General features: G+C 33.8%; 1 protein-coding gene across 6 annotated transcripts; it reads right to left on the reverse strand.

Moving 5' to 3' along the window:
* Window positions 1–3,486: 3,486 nt before the first annotated feature.
* On the reverse strand, window positions 3,487–18,794 carry LOC103501136 (ABC transporter B family member 14-like). Of its 6 annotated transcripts, XR_007815570.1 has the most exons (11): window positions 18,416–18,783; window positions 18,152–18,327; window positions 17,789–17,989; window positions 16,686–16,945; window positions 15,713–16,032; window positions 15,406–15,629; window positions 14,340–14,683; window positions 13,828–14,258; window positions 6,588–6,698; window positions 3,685–4,017; window positions 3,487–3,603 (listed from the first exon to the last, which is right to left on the reverse strand). XR_007815570.1 is itself a non-coding variant. In XM_051079428.1 (10 exons), the coding sequence occupies exons 1-10, from the start codon at window positions 18,447–18,449 to the stop codon at window positions 4,192–4,194; spliced, it is 2,169 nt and encodes a 722-aa protein (XP_050935385.1). In that variant the 5' UTR covers window positions 18,450–18,785; the 3' UTR covers window positions 4,084–4,191. The 6 variants fall into 6 exon arrangements, 5 of the variants coding, with proteins under 5 accessions (XP_050935385.1, XP_050935386.1, XP_050935383.1 ...); XM_051079428.1 differs by lacking the exons at window positions 3,487–3,603; window positions 3,685–4,017 and adding an exon at window positions 4,084–4,259 and having other exon boundaries at window positions 18,416–18,785; XM_051079429.1 differs by lacking the exons at window positions 3,487–3,603; window positions 3,685–4,017 and adding an exon at window positions 5,973–6,511.
* Window positions 18,795–19,326: the final 532 nt, after the last annotated feature.

Consider the following 19,326-nt stretch of genomic DNA (forward strand, 5'->3'; position numbering starts at 1 on the left):
CGTCTAGTGTATTGGTATCTTGCCTAAACAAAACACTTTTCTAGCGAGCTCGCCTACTGGTCAAATCGCCTAATGATCAAAATTAAAATAATTAGAATAAAAGGCATAGTCGCGGTTTTCACTTTCTTTAAGATGTTTTACGACTCTGCTCTTTTATGCAAATAGATTTGTATCGCCCCATCGTCTCTAGGATAAAACGATCGTGTTTTGTCAATCAAAACTGCACCAAAAATTGATCGGAATACCAACACTCAATTAAACACTCTTATGCTCAATATACTAAAACAAAGAAATTTTGGTTGAGAGAGGGATAGAAGGCAGAGAGAGATAGGAGAGAGGCTCTGTTATGTTTTCTTGAGAGAAGAATGAGGCCCATATATACAGTGAGCAAGGAAAGAGGCAACCTCTGATTAATAATTTTATCATTCAAATTTGAAACGGTTTAAGAAACGGTTTTGAAAAATTAAAAAAAATAATTATTCCTCGCCTCGCCACGACCAACGAACGACTACGGCACACGTGGAGATATCAACAAACCAGTGATTAATAATTTTTTCATTTGGTTTTGAAAATTAAAAATAATTTTAGAAAAAATATAGTGCGTGTGTGGAGATATCAACAAACCTATTTTTATCTATCTTTTCTCTCCTTTTGAAACTAGATGTCCCTTAGGGCCTAAATCCATAGATGAAAGTATGGGTATTGAAAGGGACTTTCACATTGCTAGAAAATTCTATTTTAGAATAAAATATTAATATAAATTTTGCCTACTAAAATTTTTCATTCAACAAAAGACAACTCTTCAAATTTAGAAGTCCATCGATAACTTCAATTGAGGACTATTTGAGTTAAGTTTGTTGAGAGAGTAATTTGTGCCAAGGGACACGGTTAACATTTATGCAGGAACACACAACAAATGGGAGCATTATATTACATTTATCTATTTTGAAAAAGCTAAGAACATGGACTACCTCTAAAACTCATTGGAAGGACACAAGAAATTAAAAAAATAATAATAAGAAATGAGTCGGTTTAAAGATATAAATAGATGGCCTAAAATAAAATCAAATTAATTCTAAACTACTTCCTAAAAACAATATGATATTGTAAAGAAATCTTGAAAATTCCACTGCTGAAGCTTTGAATGGGTTATTAAGTTTAGAGCAAGTCAAGAGTATGGTACTCATAACTTGAAGACAAGTGAAAATCAAATTTAAATAATGGAGAAAAGAGCAACGTCCTATTTTTCTTTTATCTTTTGTGTTTGGTTTTTGTGCTCTGTCTTTGTTACCATTATCTTGTTGTACTATATGAAAGATTGTGATGTACATTTATTAAAGGAAAAACTGATTGATCATTTGGTAGGTGTTTGAGAAATTTTTTATTATTATATGAAACTTGTTTTGTTTCAAAGTTTCGTCAAAGCAATAATTTGATCTATGAATTTAAATATACAATAATTATTTTTTAGATTCTATAATATAATATGTGGGACATTCAAAGTTTCATCAAAGTAATAATTGGATCTTGATTCATTTCTTGTTACTCGGGCTGAAGCACAATGCATATCTTTTATACATTGTTTTGCCTCATTTCAATTATGCACGCTTTCTATACATAGATGTCTTTATTCTTTATGTGCACATAATAGTTAGCTCTATAATAGAAAGAGACTAATAATGGTTTGAACATCATTTCACAAACATTTGAATTACATAAACCATACTTTAAACTTAACATAAGCTTTTGATTTGAAATACCCTTGAAAATATTTGTATATCAAACATCATTTCAAATCAATAAGGACCTGAAAGAAAAGCTTTAAACATAAACAAATCATTTTAAGAAAAACACTCATTGTAACTCAATTGCCTTAAACTTAATTGCTCCTACACTTCTTCTCGCACAGAACTTCAACACTTAGTTTTCTCTTCAATCTTTTAGAGCAACAACAATTAATAATCTGACTTCACCTCTATTTATACTAATCCTAAAATAGATTAGTCATGCTCAAATTCTTAATAATTCGCTAGCTCCTACTCTTAGTGATACACGTGTGAACTTAATGTTAACTTAATCATGCTTAGTTTTAACTTGTACACGTAACCCATTAGGTAAACTTAGAAAATTTGAAATTTCATTACTCCTTCTCGCGAAGAACCTTAACCGTATAATGACTCTTGACATCAAAAGTTATGTCGCATCACCTCATCTCCTCGCGAAATAACTCAATGCCAACTCTTATCACATAATCCTTACCCAAACACCCTTTTCTTAAACACTTAGTCAAATTTTCGTCTTTCTTAGGTATGGGTCTCACACCGATCACGTGCAACTTGATCTTAATTCGAAGTGAGTTATGAACAACTACTTATGAAAACTCGTTCTTTGATTTACATGAGTGAGATTGATCTATTTACCTTATTTAATAAGCCTAAAATTTTGGAGACTAAGTAAGACTGAGAACATAACCTTGATCACAAGATGAAATCTAGTCATTCTCATATTAGATAAGTAGCCGAGTAGTTTTCCCACGTGTTGATCTCGAGATTTGAAAATAATGAGACCCACACCCTCTCATGTGTAGAGAGAGATTTAGTTTATGGTTGGATCATAAATAAATTGTTTAATAAAAGATCAGTAGTGTTTAAGGGATAAGGTGTGATTACAGAGATAAAGCAAACGTTTGACCCAATCCTAGTACCAAACAACTCATGAAAAATCGACCAACATGTGATGAATTCATTTGGACTATGGACCTAAATGCAATCTAATCCAAACTTAAATGACTAAAAGTTATTTTTCTAAGTTTTTATACATGGAAAAACTATCTTATTAGAAAATATCTTAATCTTATGGAAAAAAAACCATTTTGGTTTTATTAGGAAACAATCTAATACGACATTTTCTAATATAACAATTATATTTAAAATAATCAAAATAATTATGTTAAATATGACATGTATAGTCTATGGTGATAGTTCTTTTTTCCCTTTTGGTACAACAAATGAAAATGAAAATTTAAACGTATCACTACAAGAAGTAGAGGGTCTTTCGACGCAAAGATGTGTCGATAGAAGTTAGGATTGCGTCGGGAGAGGCTACATCAACGTGAAAAGGACATCGACAAGGGTGTCGCGGGTGACGCGTCGTGAAAGGCACTCCTGACGCGCAGATGGAACGACGTTGGCAAAGGGTTATTGTCAATGCACAGTTCGTCGGTAGTGGGGAATTGTCAACATTTAGTAATGGCATCACAAATAACGTATTGCCAACATCGGCATACACGAACCATCGATGCGACGTCGGTAGAACCACCATTCGCAATGCATAAGGTGCGTCACAAAAACCTTATTATAATTTTTTTTTTTTTGCTATCAGAATCGAATTCTATTTAAATTCATTCAAATTTTAAAATAAGTAACGTTAATTTAATTAAATACCAAATAAAATTTATATTAAAATTGATTCAAATGAACCAAAAATACACGTTTATAATTTTGAAATTACATGAATAATTGAAACTAAAAACTTAAAACTAAAAATAGAAAACTAAACACATAATCTAAGTGTCGATCAAAAAAGTTCCTCATGCCTTCTAACCTACAATGACACGAAATTAAGTTTAAATATATATCACCAATAATAAGAAATTAAAGAATGTAAAAATTTAAAATTACGTACTTCAATGAAATCAAGGTCCTCTTGAAGCTCGGGAGAGTTCTTCAATCATTTTTTTCATTTCTTCCATTTGTTGAGTCTGTGCTTCTATCATGCGAGCACTCTCTTCGTGCTTCCGATTATTCTTTTTGTGCTTTCAATTATTCTCTTCCTCTACTACCTCAAGACGAGTTTTTAGCTCGTTAACCTCCCTGAAGTACGTCAGCTCTTGCTCGACAGATGTAGACGAAGAACTGCCAACAGAGTGTCGTGCTGTCGTTGTAGAAATGACTTGAAACCGCTACTATGATTGTAGAACTGTTTCGCTCTAGTAGCCTTGTTCATTGACGATTGCTCCTACATGCAAACAATCAAAATGTTACACAAAAAAACAAATGAAGTATCATTTAAGAACATTACAAGTTATAAATCACTTGAAATTGTCGAGTAAGGTAGTGGTCTTAGAGGAAGTGTCAATCTTGCACTTGATTTCTCAATCTCGAGGGTAGGTTGGCATGAGCCTGTTCACGATTATTGAACTTCTTGAAATGACGATGGTTTTGTCCCATGAGCTCCTTCCACACAGTGAGCATTTAATGCTTAACAAATTGAGTAAGTGTTGGATCAGTGAAATCCAAAACAAACCATTGCTATAAAAAAAAGTACACACATATTAAGATTGAGTCTATGTATATACGTACAAGTGACATATATCCACGGGTGATTTAAAAACGTACCTGTAAACCGTTGTTGGGGCAATTATTGACCCATTTATTTTTATACTATTCTCAATCTATAGTGTATATATATTTATTATTTTGATATTTTCTGTACAGAATATGAAAGAAGGCTCCGTTACGAACCCAATGCAATGAAAATCACCTAAAACAGAGTTCGAATGAAGAAGAATGAGCAAAACAAAGTTTAGGGGCAAATTGGTAAATATTTAAAAAGTCTTGACATGTGTTAGCCATTTGCACACGTAAACCTAAACATCATGAGTTTTAACCCCAAGCGAAGCGTTTATTTTTCATATTTTTCAAAGCCAAAACGCCGTCATTTTGATCCCTTTTGCACACTTTAGATGTCACAGGTTCAAAACTCACTAGACGCAAAAATAAATTCATAATTATTCAAAACTTTGTACACGGATGTCCATTCGTCCGCCCACCTCTCTCCTCGCGTCACGTGTCATTTCTTAGTCGCACGTGCCTCTACCACCACCTGAGTTTGACCCTCAGCGTCTACAAATTAATTTTTGAAGAATTTTTCAGTGGCAATTTCGTAAATATTTAGCAAAAATCTGAAAAATAACTGATTTTTTCGACAATTGGAGCGAGCGGATGGCCTTGAGATCACATTTTCGAGTCTTTTGAGCAGTTATTTCCAAATATTTTCTATATATACCCATTTCCCCCCAAATTCATCACCAATTCACCATTTTCTCTCAAATAAATCAAAAAATTCTCTCAAAACTCTAACTCTAGAAGTTATTTCTCCATTCTACCTTTTTTGTTCTCTCAATTAATTTCCAAAATTATTTTCTTGGTGGAGAGCTAATCACCAAGAGGTAAGTGAGCTTAGGGCTTTTCAATTCTTGGAGAATTCTTCTCTTATTTTTCCTTATTAATTAGATATGATCAAATCTTTGAATTTCTTGTAGTTTTTGTTGAATCCCTAATTTTCTTGTATAAAAAATAATTCCTTCTTTCAATTACAAGCATTCTTGTCAATTTAATTTTTGATATTGTTGTTGATTCACCATCTTGTATGCAAGATACTTTGGGTATAAAAAATTAATATTGCAAGATTAATTTGATTACTTTTGTCTATACAAAAACTTAATCTAATTCTTGATTGCAATATGTCAAACCTTGAAATTGATTAATGCTAGATGAATCTTCCTTGTTTTTGGAAATTTTTTAATTTGATTATTGTATCAATTTTATTGTGCACAACTAAATCCAATTAAATCATTGATTACAAATTGTTTCAAAAAAAAAGTGTGAAAGATACTTTGATCTTCTTTAAAGAGCAAGATTAGACTTTAGTTGTTAATGCAAGAACATATACTAAATGCTTGAGGTGATTGTCTCTTTTCTTGAAATCTTGACCAAAGTTCTTACAAGATCAAGTAAGTTGATCTTGCAAGAATCTTAATCAAGAACCCCTTTTAATTGAGCAAAAATCATTTCATAATCCTCTTAATTCAGTGATAAAAATTGATTAGTGCCCTTTTGCCCATTCCCTCATTTTTCACATAAGAGTTCAATTTTTACCTTTTTTTTTTTAGAATTGAGTTTACATCCTAAATCACTCAGTCTTGGTTCTACTTGATTTTTCCACACTCTTCAATGTTTTTCTTTTGCTACTAACATTATTTCTTTGAAGCTTAATCTCAAGAAGCTTACTTAGCCACTATTCTCTTGGGTTCAACACCCGTACTTCCCACCAAACTACAATAAAAAGTAAGAGTAAAATGTAAATTCCTTTTGTCAAGGTAAATCTAGGTAAGTGTAGCCTACCTTAGCAATAAATTTCATTTCTAAGCATATTTGTGCTTCATTGTAACGAACTTGCTTATACATACTTTGATAAGTATTGATTTTCACTTTGACAAGCTCAATGTACTCCGGTGTCATATCAGCCCACTTAAGAAAATGAACTGGAAAAGTATCCCACGTTAACACGTCGATGATATTGCTAAAGCAAACGGCGTGTGGCGAGATCGACTTATCCTGGCCTTGAGCGATAGATATGGAGATCCACATTTTGTGCAACATATCTATCCAACTCCAGGTTCCTAGAGTGCTCATGTCTCATAGGAGTGAAAGTATAGGTTGATAGGCATCTACGAAAACAGAATAATTTAAAAAACATAACAAAAAAGACTTATGCAAATAATTGTTTATGTAATGGTGACTAACCTAATGTATCGCCAATCGATGACATGCCTTCAACAATATTAAACTCCTCGGTGTTAAAATAAAAAAGATCATCGCTTTCATCGAAATCAGCGGGGAGTTTAGACATAGTACCTGAGGACATATAAATCAAAATTAATTAAACATATCAAAGTACTTGAAACTGAAAATATAAAAAAAAAACGAAAAAATTGAGAATACGTGATTCATCAATTATTGTTCTTCATCATCCCTTGATCCACTTTGAATGGATATTGTCATCTTCATCATTGATAAAGTCGTTAACGATATGGCGCATAATTGATCTTTCCACCACTGTAGGATCAAGTCGACCCTACATAGGGCATCATCCTCAATGTAATCAGCGACACGATGACCAATAACAATTTAGGGTACATTCAGTTGTTGATCCTCAACATCATCCACTTCGGGTACGTCCTATATACATTTATTTTGGACCACCTGAACAATCTTCCAATTGGCACCATTTTTTGAGTCATCGATGTAAAAGACTTGATATGCTTGAATTACGAGAATGACTGGTTCTTCAGAAAACAAAAAATGGGATGTGTTGATAGATTTGTACCCCAATTCCACGTATGTTCTATGATTTTTGTTCTTGTCCGTGTCAAATCATTTGCACTTCAATAGCCAAACACAGAGTCCCATCGGATATTGAACAGAAAGAACTTCATCTAATACAACGTAAAAATTGTTGTCGTCGCTTCCACTCGCACTACTTTCACTGATTACCAGGACTCCACTATTTTGTGTTGTGCGTCGAAAACTACGATCTATCATGTGAAATCGTACCCCACCCACAATGCATCAAGTGTTGGATCAAACGTCAAGTGAAGGTCCCATCACAAGCAAAAAGAAATCATGTGAAAGGTTGTCCCTCTCACGCGTTTTGATGACCTGAAATTGTTTTGTTAATGAATATATAAGTCTGAAATAAGTCTAGGGAAATTCCAAAATAGATTTATGTACTCCACATACATACCTAATCTCTGAACCAATCAGGAAATTCTTGTTGATGTCTTTTGCCTGACGACGTATCAACCTCAAGTGTTTCGTAAAGTTCATTGTTGTGAGTTTGTGATTACTATAACTTAAGAAAACATAAAGTACTAGTGAAGTATATAGAGTTGAAAGTACGTACTTGCGGTACTCCGCAATTTCATCTACATTGTTCAAGATGTACCAATAGATCTAACGTTTCTCTTCTTGTGATAGAGATCTTGAACTTGTCGTGCCTAATGGTCATACCTTCTGTATGAACACTTCAAACTCACCAAATATCTCGTCCTTAAGAATGCTATCATTATTTTGTTCATCCCGAAAAATCAAGTTTCAATCCCACTTAAATATCTCGAACAGAAAGTACTTGATTCATTCATGACATATGCTTCGGCAATAGACCCCTCGGGTTGTGTGCTTTATTTCGGACGTATTGCTTCAGCGTGCGTAGGCTTCTCTCAATGGGATACATCCAACTATAATTAACCAGACCAATGATCTTTGCTTCATATAGTAAGTTAACAGCAAGATGTACCATTATGCTGAAAAGGATAAGTGAAAATATTCTTTCCAATTTGAAAAGTATGATAATGATATCTGCTTGCAACCGATCCAAATCACTTACTCTTATTGTCCTCACGCACAAGTCGTGAAAAAAAACTACAAAGCTCAGTAACAGCGGTGTACACATTTTTTTTGTAAGTGTGCTCGAATACCAATAAGTAGAAGTCGATGAAGCAAAATGTGACAATCGTGGGTCTTAAGACCTGATATTTTCTCGTCTTTCTCATTCACACATTATGAAATATTAGAAACAAACTCATTGGAAAACCTAACTGACTTCAAGAAGTTACAAAACGCAACTCGTTCGTTGCTAGTCAACGTGTAACTTGCATAAGACTTCACCAATCTGTTACCGACTTCTATTAATTGTAAATATTTTCTTATTTTCAAATTCTGAAGGTCCAACCGAGCATTTGTAGTATCCTTCGTTTTTCCTTCAATATTCAATAATGTACCTACCAAGTTGTCACAAACGTTCTTTTCAATATGTGCATTACATCTAATTTATGACGTATTGGTAGACTTGGCCAGTAAGGTAGATTGAAGAAAATACTTTTCTTCGTCCAATTCAGAGCTCTCTTTATTTTTTTTATCTTTTAGTGATGGATGTTTACTCATCAGTAGAACCTTTAAGGAATCTAATTGTTCCAAGATATTATGCCCATTCAGAATAACTAAAAGAGGCCTACACTCTATACTTCCATCATGTAACTTACTTCTATGCTAAACATGATTATTTGGAAGATAACGTCGGTGTCCCATGAAAGCTATTTTTCCTCTTATCTCGAGTGAAGATTTATCTCCCTTGCAGATGGGACATGCTCGATACCCTTTCGTACTCCATCCGGATAAGTCATCATACGCCGGAAAGTCATTAATAGTCCTCAACAAAGTTGCATACAACTGAAAAAACTTACTAGTAAGAGAATCATACGTAGGAAGACCAAGACTCCATAACTGTTTCAGTTTCTCAATCAATGGTTGGAGTTAAACATCAATTTTCCTACCGGGAGATTTAGGTCAGGGTATTAGCAATGACATGAAAAAATTGGACTCTTTCATGCATTTCCAAGGTGGTAAATTGTAAGGAATTAACACTACAGGCCATATGCTATAGACGGTACTCATATGCCTAAAAGGATTGAACCAATCAGAAGCTAATTCCAAACGAACGTTTCTATGGATCCGAAGCGAACTCAGGAAATTCAGAGCCAAAATGCTTCCATCCCTCTACATCAGCTGGATGTCTCAACACGTCATCCGTTTCGACTCGTTTATCCTTATGTCGTCTCATTTTAGACGAGAACTCTTACGATACAAACAATCTATGTAATTTCAGTATCAATGAAAAGTGATGCAATACCTTGTGCGAAATTTTTTCCCTCTATTAGGACTAGCCTTGTATCGAGACTCACTACAAGTTGGACAATATTTCAAATCGACAAACTCCTTCCAATACAACACACAATCATACTTACACGCATGATAGTCTCGTATCCCAAGCCCAAGTCACGCAGTTTTCGTTTCGCTTCATAGAAAGAACTAGGAATAGTAGTACTACACATTGCAAATGCACGTTTTAACAGTTGTAATAAAATATCAAATGACTTGTTATTCCAACCATTGAGAACCTTGATATGCATCAACGTAACTAAAAAGTTTAAGGATGAAAATTTCGAATAGTCTGGGTATAGCTCACAACAAGCTTGGTTTAATAACTCTTGAAATATATTCGTCATCTCCTCTTCTACACCACTATTAAACGACATGTCATTCTCCAAACCTTCCTCCACTATTTCTTCTTCATGTTCAATCGAAGCTTGTAAATCATGCAACATTCCCAACATTTCATTGTCTTCAGAAAATGGATTACTACTAGTTCCTTCAATATGGAAGGGATCACTGCTAATTTCTTCGTAGAAGGGGTCACTGTTAGTTCCTTTATAGAAGGGGTCACTGCTAATTCCTTCACAGAAAGAGTCATTACTAGTTCCATCATCAAATCTTTTTATATCTCTATACAAGTTCACTGGCTACACTCATTGTATGTAGGAGGGGAACATTCCAATAGTTAATAAATGTCTCTCCATACCCACTAATGAGTCCTAATTTGAGTTCATACCTCTCTTGTATGGACACCTTATCCGTTCATACTCATCGACGTGATACTTTGTATCGTCTAAAAATTTGAAAACTCTCTCTCTATTCTTAACCGTAACTTATTCCTAAAGTTCATACAACTTTTGTCCATCGATAAAGAGCTAGAACATAAATGCATGTAATTATTTTGCACTAAGGACAACCATAATTCTAGCTAAGTAAACGTTACCTTACTTCTAACAAACAACTCGTGATCACAAATAATAAACTACATTCTACCATAACTGCAGGATAGCCACAACACATCAATAAAAAGTTTCAATTTCATAAATATAAAAATTTCAATACATTTAATAACAATCATAATCACAATTTCAATAATTATTATCAAAATTTCAATAATTATTATCAAATTTTCAATAATAATTATTTCCTAACAAAAAAAGTCAAAATGTCACATATCTCGCGACTTTACCTACCCTATGTCAGCAAAGGTTCGACCTCTCACAATGCCATGCATTTTGACGTTGTGGAAAGGTTGTCAGAATTTTTAAATGTTGAACTTTTAACCGAGACAGTTAAAGCAACGTCGGCGTTGCCGAACCACTACCGATGCATTGAATGCAACGTCAGTAGTTGTGGGGACAACGACGACGTGTACATGCATGGCATCGCCAAAAGGATATATTATTATTTAAATTAAACGTTTTCACGATGTCTCCTCGCACAGCGTCGTGGAAGCCTCATGCTCTGTCGACGCCATCTGTCCAACTTTGACAGAGCTCCTCAATGCCTATGCCTTCTTCACGGCGTTGCATAAAAGATCTTCTTACAATGTCCTTTATCTCGACGCCTGTTTTTGTGTCGGCGGAGCTTTGATTTTTTGTGGTGTATGATCACAATCAAAAGACTACAAGTTAATAGGACAAATCTTATGCAACATCAAGTAATTTTAAACATAGAATACATACATAATTAATCTGAAAACCATTACATTGACCAACATTATAAGACAAAAAATTTATTTGGAAAGATTTTCTAAATATTTAAAAATAAAAAAATACTTTTTAAATACTTAAAAAGTCAATCCAAACCTACTTAACATTAGAATGTAGTGAATTTCAATTCACTGCAGTTCACCACCGAAAAGATCACACAACTTCGATGAAAAGCATGTAAATCTTTTTATTCTTATATTACACAACAAACTACATTGTTACGATTGATCTAATCAAAACACAATAAATCCTATGTACCAATTATTCCTAAACATTACAATCTTGCAAATCAATATATATCATAAAGATTTAGACACTACTTTCGAAAATTCCATTTTGGTCCATCTACTCTCAGTTTTAGTTCTATTATCCATCATTGTAATTTCAAAACATCCAATGTATACTTGCTTTTTATACAAAGATATTACTCCTACATCCTACTTTTAATGATCGAAGATATTAAACTTCAACAAGGCTCTGCATCCTAAAGAGTTTTGAGTACACTCCATCAGGAGTTGTCAATAAAGTGGCATGTGAACCAATCTCCACAACCTCACCTCTATCCATAACTACAATAACATCTGAGTTTGTCACAGTAGAGAGTCTATGAGCAACTGTTATCTGGGTAGTTCTAAAGCCATTGTTCCCATTTATTGACTCCAAAGCACTAACCAAAATTCTTTCAGATTCAATATCTAATGCACTAGTTGGTTCATCCAATAGCAAAATTGTTGGCTTCTTCAAAAGTGTTCTAGCAATGGCTATTCTTTGCTTTTGTCCTCCTGATAGTTGGCAACCCTTTTCTCCAACAATTGTATCATATCCATCAGGCAAAGAACTTACAAATTGATGTATGTTAGCTTCTTTCGACACCTTCAAAACTTCAGCTTCAGACACTTGATCACTTCCGTAGCAAATATTATATCTGATAGATGAGCTAAATAGAACTGGCTCTTGTTGGACTAATCCTATTTGTCTCCTCAATGTTCTTAGGTTGTATTCTTTTATGTCTTTTCCATCAATAAGGATATTACCTTTTTCAGGGTCATAGAATCTTAGCAAAAGTGCCAAAACAGAGGATTTTCCTGCCCCACTTGGTCCAGTGAGTGCAACATCTGATCCTGCTTTGATTTGTAAGCTGAAGTTTTTAAGAACAACGACTTCTGGCCTTGAAGGATATTTGAAGTTTACAGTTTGAAAATCAATTCTCCCTTCAATTTTGTCTGTTGTTTCACCTTTTGGTATTTCAGGTTCAATCAGTGTTCTTCTATCAAGTGTGTGGAATGCTGGAGTTAATATGTCGATGGCTTTGATGACGGTTGGAATTAATGTCCATAATTCAGTGATTGAGGGTACTGTGAGGGAGAAAATTTGGTATGATCTTATACCATCTTCAAAAGATGCTTGTCTCTTGCTAACCAAAATTGTTGTGTACCACAAAGCAATGGCATTTGAAATGTTCCATAAGCAAAGCGAGACACCGTAAATGATCCCGTACTTTATACTTTCTCTCTTACCTTTTCTCATTGGTTCTTCTAGTGAAATTCTTGCTCTTTTCATTATTTGTTCTTCATGACAGAAAGAAGCAATAGTTCTTATGTTAGTTGCTGATTCTGAGGCTAATGAAATTAGTTCATGATGAACATCAGCAGAATCTCTTGAAAATCCTTTGGCATACTTGGCTTGTATTAGGCCACCAATGAAATGGAAAGGCATGACAGCCCAAGCAACTAGAGCCATTCTCCAGTTGATGATAAAACTCACTGTTGTGGCAATGAGAATGGAGGATATGCATTGTACAATGACGGACATTCGATCGGCTATTACGGTTTTTATGACAGAAGTGGTGTTCATAATCTTTGATGTAAGTAAACCAACATTGTTTTCAGGTTTGTCAAACCAAGCTACTTCGTTGCGGAGTACAACTGAAATAGTTCATCAAATTAGTTTAGGTCCCGTTTAATAATCATTTTGGCATGTTCAATAACTATTTGACTTTTGAAAATTATGCTTGTTTGTTTACAACTTCCATGGTGTCCAATTACATATTTCCTAATTAAACAAATGAATTTTTAGTCAAATTCCAAAACAAAAACATGTCTTTAAAGTTTGTTTAGTTTTCAATTTTTGGGCTTCACTTTTGGAAACCCTCCTAACAAATAGATACAAAACAAAGAAACCATTACGTAGAACTATAGAAGTAGTGTTTGTAAACAAGACCTTGGTTTTTCATTTTTTGTTTTTGAAAATTAAGCCTATAAATATCGTGATTTTAATTTTTTTCCTAAAATATAGAGCGTTTTCAAAAACTAAACCAAAGTTTAAAAAAAAAGTAGTTTCAAAAAACTTCCTTCCGTTTTTAGAACTTCATTAAGAAGTCGTATGTTTAAATACAAAATATGAAAACAATGATTAAAAAATTGTGTGAAACAAACACAATTTAAAAAAAAAAACATTTATCAAACAGAGCCTTGGTAATCAATATTAGGAGCTATTGACGACTTTATAATATCATCTTAAACTTTCTATATAAACCAAAGAGAAGTGTTGTTAAGTAGTACCTGAATATAGAGCTTCTCTGAGGTTTCTCATTGCTTTCTCACCCACCACTCCAAAGAAATAGTGTTGCAATGTGTGAGTAAAAAGTGATAATAATCCCAATAGAGAAAAGATGAGGGAGTATAACCCAACTTTTTGCTTCGCATTTTTTTGATAGTAGGCTACTCCAATTGTTATGATAAAGAATCCAAAGATAGGCTTTGAAATGCCTGACAAAGCTGCAGCTAAAAATCCAAAACTAGTCTTCAATATCTCTATTTTACTCAACCCAAACCAGATTCTAAAAAACATTTCTTTTGCTTTCACTTTCTCTTCCTCTTGGCTCAGCGAATCTATTTCCGAATTCTCAAGCTCAGGTTTTTCATCTTGATCATGATCACTAGATTGAGCTTCTTGATGGGTACTTCCAGGTTCTGACAAAGAATTTGAGTTGCTGGTCCATTTATAAACAAATGATATCAGTTAGTAATATTTTTAAAGTAAAATTTGCTTTTATTTTGTATGAAGAACAAACCTCGAGTCTTGAAGTGGTTTGATATTATGGAGGTTGAATAAGTTTCTATAGAATGTGCTTGTTTCTAGCAAGCTTTGGTGTGTTCCTGTCTTTGAAACTCTTCCATCTTCTATGATAGCAATCATATCAGCACCAACAATGGTTGATATTCTGTGGACAATCAAAATGGTTGTCCTTCCAATTATAGCCTTTTCAAGGGCATCTTGAACCAACCTCTCAGCCTCTGAATCTAATGCACTTGTGGCCTCATCTAATAAGAGAATTCTTGGATTCTTGAGAATTGCTCTTGCTATAGCTATTCTTTGCTTTTGACCTCCTGACAGTTGAGTTCCCCCTTGTCCAACCTGAAATTTTTGCCCATATACTAATTATTCCTTTTATTGAACTAGATGTTAGAAAGATCATGCATATTTTAAATGCACGGACTTGTTAACTTCACTCCTTGTTTAGCCAAAGACTTCATAGGTCACTTAACAAATAACATCAATTTTATGACTTATTAACTCTTAGACTACAGGCTCCATTACTAAACAGCTTCACTCTTTGGCCCAAACGTCTCTTTGAAGTCTTATGTTTTTGTTGAGAATACCACATTGGAAAAGTCAAGGGACCTTACACTTGTTATGAGATAGATGTGATACTCCCTCATTATCAATTAGTTTTGAAATAGAATCACATATTATCTAATATGGTATCAAAGCCCAAAAAACTCAAACATATATTCGATTAGTCCAATAAAAAAACTTGTGATCCGACCAACAATGGTGAACCCAAAAGAGGCAACACCTTGGCGGAGCATGCTGAGAAACCCCACATTGGAAAATCAAGGGACCTGACCCTTGTTGGAAAAATCAAGGAAGGTAGATGGGTACTGCCCCTTTGCCAAAATGATTTTGAGATGAAATTCTATACCGTCTAACACCCATAAAAAAGTGATATCGTTCTCCTAACTAAAGGTAGAATCTTCAATCATCTTGAATGATTAAGATGAGGTGCAACTTAATATTTTGGCAGAAAAAATAGTGTACTGATATGTAAGGAAAATTGTTTTGACTCATAGTTTTACCTCTGTAGAGTACTGGTTTGGAAGGTCAGATATAAAAGAGTGTGCATTGGCCATAACTGCTGCATTTTCCATCTGTTTATCGTCTGCATCAATATTTCCCATTTTGATATTATCCTTAATAGTTCCAGCAAAAAGTGCAGGTTCTTGGGAAACTATTCCAATGTTATTCCTGAGGAATTTCAGATTCAGATCCTTGATGTTCTGATGATCTACAAAAATATCACCTGAAGAAAAATGGTCTTAAGATTGATATGAACATTGAATTAAATGAGAGTGAAGAGGCAAAAAGGGGGTGGTGGAGGCATACCTTGAAGAGGGTCATAGAATCTAGTAATAAGGGAGATGACTGTACTCTTTCCGCACCCGCTGTTACCGACTAAGGCGACGGTTTGGCCTGCTGGAATGGACAAAGAGATGCCTTGAAAAACGAGTTTCTGAGGACGAGATGGGTAAGCAAAATGGACTTCTCTTATGTCAATGTGTCCTTCAATATGGTTTAATGTGCTCTTCTTCTCTTCTAAACTGTCAATTGTAGTTGGGATCCTTTGAATGACTTGAAAAACTTCCTTCCCTGCAACCTTCGCTTGGTTGAATGCTTGCATATCTGGTGCAGCATAAGTCAATGTGCTGCAATCCACCAAAAAAAGGTGGTTTTCATTTGATGCCATCTTTGATAATATAAAGTTTCATTAAGTTGATACTCAAGCCTTTTAGAACTCTTTGATAATCATCTAAGTTGTGTTTAGTAAAGATTTTGTTTTTAGTTTTCTATTTTTGAAATTTATATTTACCTTCTCCTAACTTACTACGCTTCGAATATTTATTGAAAAGAAACATCCAATTCTTAATCAAATTTTAAAACAAAAGCAAGTTTTTAAAGATAACTTTTTTCTTTTACTTTTCAAAACTTGGTTTGATTTTTACACCACCATTGAAAAATAAACAACCAAATAAAGAAATTTATAAGTGAAAATAGTGTTTATAAGCATAAATTCTCAAACCAAATGGTTTGAGTTTTTGGTTTTGAAAATTAGCTACTACTCCACCTCTTTGTTTCTTTATTTTGATATTTTTTAAAATCCAAGCCAAAATTTGGAAACTATAAAATAATTTTCAAAATCTTATTGTTGTTTTTCAAAATTTGGCTAAGAATCTAAATACTACATACAAAAACAAGAAAATACCATGACTAAAAAAGGTTAAAGAACACGCATAATTTTCAAAAGATTAAAAAACTAAAAGTAAAATGATTATCAAAACGGGCCTCACGCGTTACTCACATTGTTCCAAAGAGAACACTCACAACAGCAGCTATGACGTCCCCTCCACTGGCCCTTCCTGCAGTTACAACAACAGCTCCAATCCATACAATGAGACTCCAACAACAAAAGGTTGCAGTTTGAAACATTCCTATGCCCACTCCCTTCACAAGTGCCTCTTGTTTGCACATCACAGCCTGTTTCTCACATTGCTCTTCAAATGCCTTTATGCTGCCTCTCTCTCCCACAAATGCATATACTGTTCTTATTTGAGATATTGACTGCTCTATACATGTCAGTTAACAAGATCAATCTATATGTCAAAAACAAATTAAATTTGCTTACAAACAATCTCTTTGCTTTGTTTTCCATAAGTTTTGGTTGTTTCTACGTACAGTTTCTAACTATTATGGAAAGCTCGAGTTCAAGGGGTCTATGAACTAAGAATATGTTTGAATGAAAAGAGTCATGACAATGTGAAAGATGTAAGTATGTTTAAGAAAAGCTTTAAAGGAATTGATAGGTACAATCACACTGACAAGATACACCTTTTCTTATGATTTGATCATAGAAACTTTAAAGTGGCTTGAAGTTAGGTGAGTTGCTTGATATTTTCTTAAAAAAACATGTGAATGAAGACAAAAAATGCTGAAATGGCTTGGTGTGTTAGTTTGTGGTGACCGTTTTCACTATTAGAAGTAGATGAAAACGAGTAAGAATAATATTGTCATTAATATCATGAGTTAAATGGTGGTTTCACGTGCTTATTGCACGACCACTTAATCTTTAGATATGAAGATGCTTGATTTATGATAAACGAATGAGTATAAAGTATGTGCAAAAGAGTGGAAACTTGAAGTTCAGCAATGACTTCCCGAAGTTTATTAATTAAAAAGAATTTTCAAAGTCCATTATTTCTAGAGATCCATAAGTGGCCAATGGATTATGGTCTTAATTTGGTACGGATGACAATGCATGCGGAAATAGGATGCTTGTCACAATGTCATCACAAGTGTTAACGATTTAGATAATGTGTTATGATTCAAAATTTAGAGATGAGTGAAGCTTTTCTAAAATTAATAGAAATAATGTTTTTCTTTTCATATTTGTTTTGGTATTGTTACCTGTTCAACCAATGATGTAGCTTGAGATTGGCAATCCATTTTGAGAGAGGAAATGGCAGTCATCCTCTTATTATAAGTGGCTCCAATTGTTAGAATCAATGGTGCAACCAACAAAGTGAGCAATGACACTTCCCAACAGCTTATAATGGCAATCACAACTCCACAAATGAAAGTCGTCACACACGATATAAAATGTCCCAACTACACCCAAACAATCATAAAAAGTCATCACTAGACCTAAAAGTTTAAGCAGCTAGGTTACAATAGTTATCGAAAATAGAATTTCAATTTCTGTTGGTGAGTTAAGATAAGTTTAATCATTTGTCGGTGCTTCTAACACTTGAGATTTAGCAAATTTGTTACCTTTTCTCCAATGGCATCTCGTATAATGCTCATGTGGCCACTAATTCCGATGATTATTTTGGCAGTGGTAAGGTCTGTGTCAAAAGCACCAATTTCTTGGCACAAGACTGATTGTAGAAAAGCAAATCGTAAACGAGCTGTTTGTCTCTCACTTGCATACATCCAACACCCAATTTCTAGATAGAGAAAAATGTAAGGATATATATATATATGTGTGTGTGAAGATATTTATTCAAACGTTGATAAGGAAGATGGGGATTTTACCAAGTATTCCTGCTGGCAAAGTGGCGATGGACATGTACCAAACATATGGAACCACCTGCCCAAAACAAAATAATCTTCACTTAGAGATCAATAGGTGATCATTGGTTCATCAACATCGATTTTGGGCTCAAACTGACACAGACAACAACATGAGTGTTGGTTTAAATGACCTGGTTGATCAAAGGATTTGGAAGTTATATATATGAAACTGATCAACTGTTATGAAATTGTTAAAATCGAAGGTGACTCCAAACTTATCCAAGGATTCCATCTGTATTTACAAATGTATAATTGAATTCCTTTTGTATTCTCGAGTTAGAAAGTGAAAAAAAGATGTGAATAGTGAAAAGGTTCGGGAGAGTGTTTTTATTTGGACTTTTTGGGTAGAATGGTAGCCAAAAAATGAAAACCAAGGCCAATTGTTTAATCTTCCCCAAATCTTTTACGTAACCTTTTTTATTTATTTATTTGTGGGTAATATTAATACTCTTCCAACGCATTCAATTAGCTATGGAACTTTCAAATCCTCATGTTGAGATGTAGCTAAATGCTAAAACTGCTTTTCAACAACACATGCAAAACAACCTCAAACACAAACTAATTATAGATCAAACATATTTGAGTTAAATGTCATGAACAAAATTTTCTTAGTAATATTATTTTTAAACTATATCGATCTCTAAAAATTTGTAATGTTAATCAGGCCGTAAAAACTAGTCTTAGAAGACGATCTCATTAAATGGTGTACTAAAAATTTAGACTGTCTTAAGAGTGGTGACGCTTTTGTAACTACATCCACATTGATAAAATAAATTAAAGTTTTGAAAAATTATTTTCAATAATAAATCTTTTTAAAATTACAAACATAGCAATACGTAGTAGTTTATTTCGGTCTATTATAATTATCTTTC

The sequence above is a fragment of the Cucumis melo genome, chromosome 11, assembly GCF_025177605.1.
Source record: "Cucumis melo cultivar AY chromosome 11, USDA_Cmelo_AY_1.0, whole genome shotgun sequence".
In the NCBI taxonomy this organism is placed as follows: domain Eukaryota; kingdom Viridiplantae; phylum Streptophyta; class Magnoliopsida; order Cucurbitales; family Cucurbitaceae; genus Cucumis; species Cucumis melo.

Excerpts from the sequence above, each read along its gene's own strand:
- LOC103501136 (XM_051079426.1), bottom strand. The coding sequence starts at position 18,449 with ATGTCCATCGCCACTTTGCCAGCAGGAATACTTG. Across the intron at positions 16,033-16,685 it reads AGTGTTCTCTTTGGAACAAT|CACATTGACTTATGCTGCAC; the intron begins GTGAGTAACGCG and ends GGTGGATTGCAG. Across the intron at positions 13,192-13,827 it reads CAGAGAAGCTCTATATTCAG|TTGTACTCCGCAACGAAGTA; the intron begins GTACTACTTAAC and ends GAACTATTTCAG.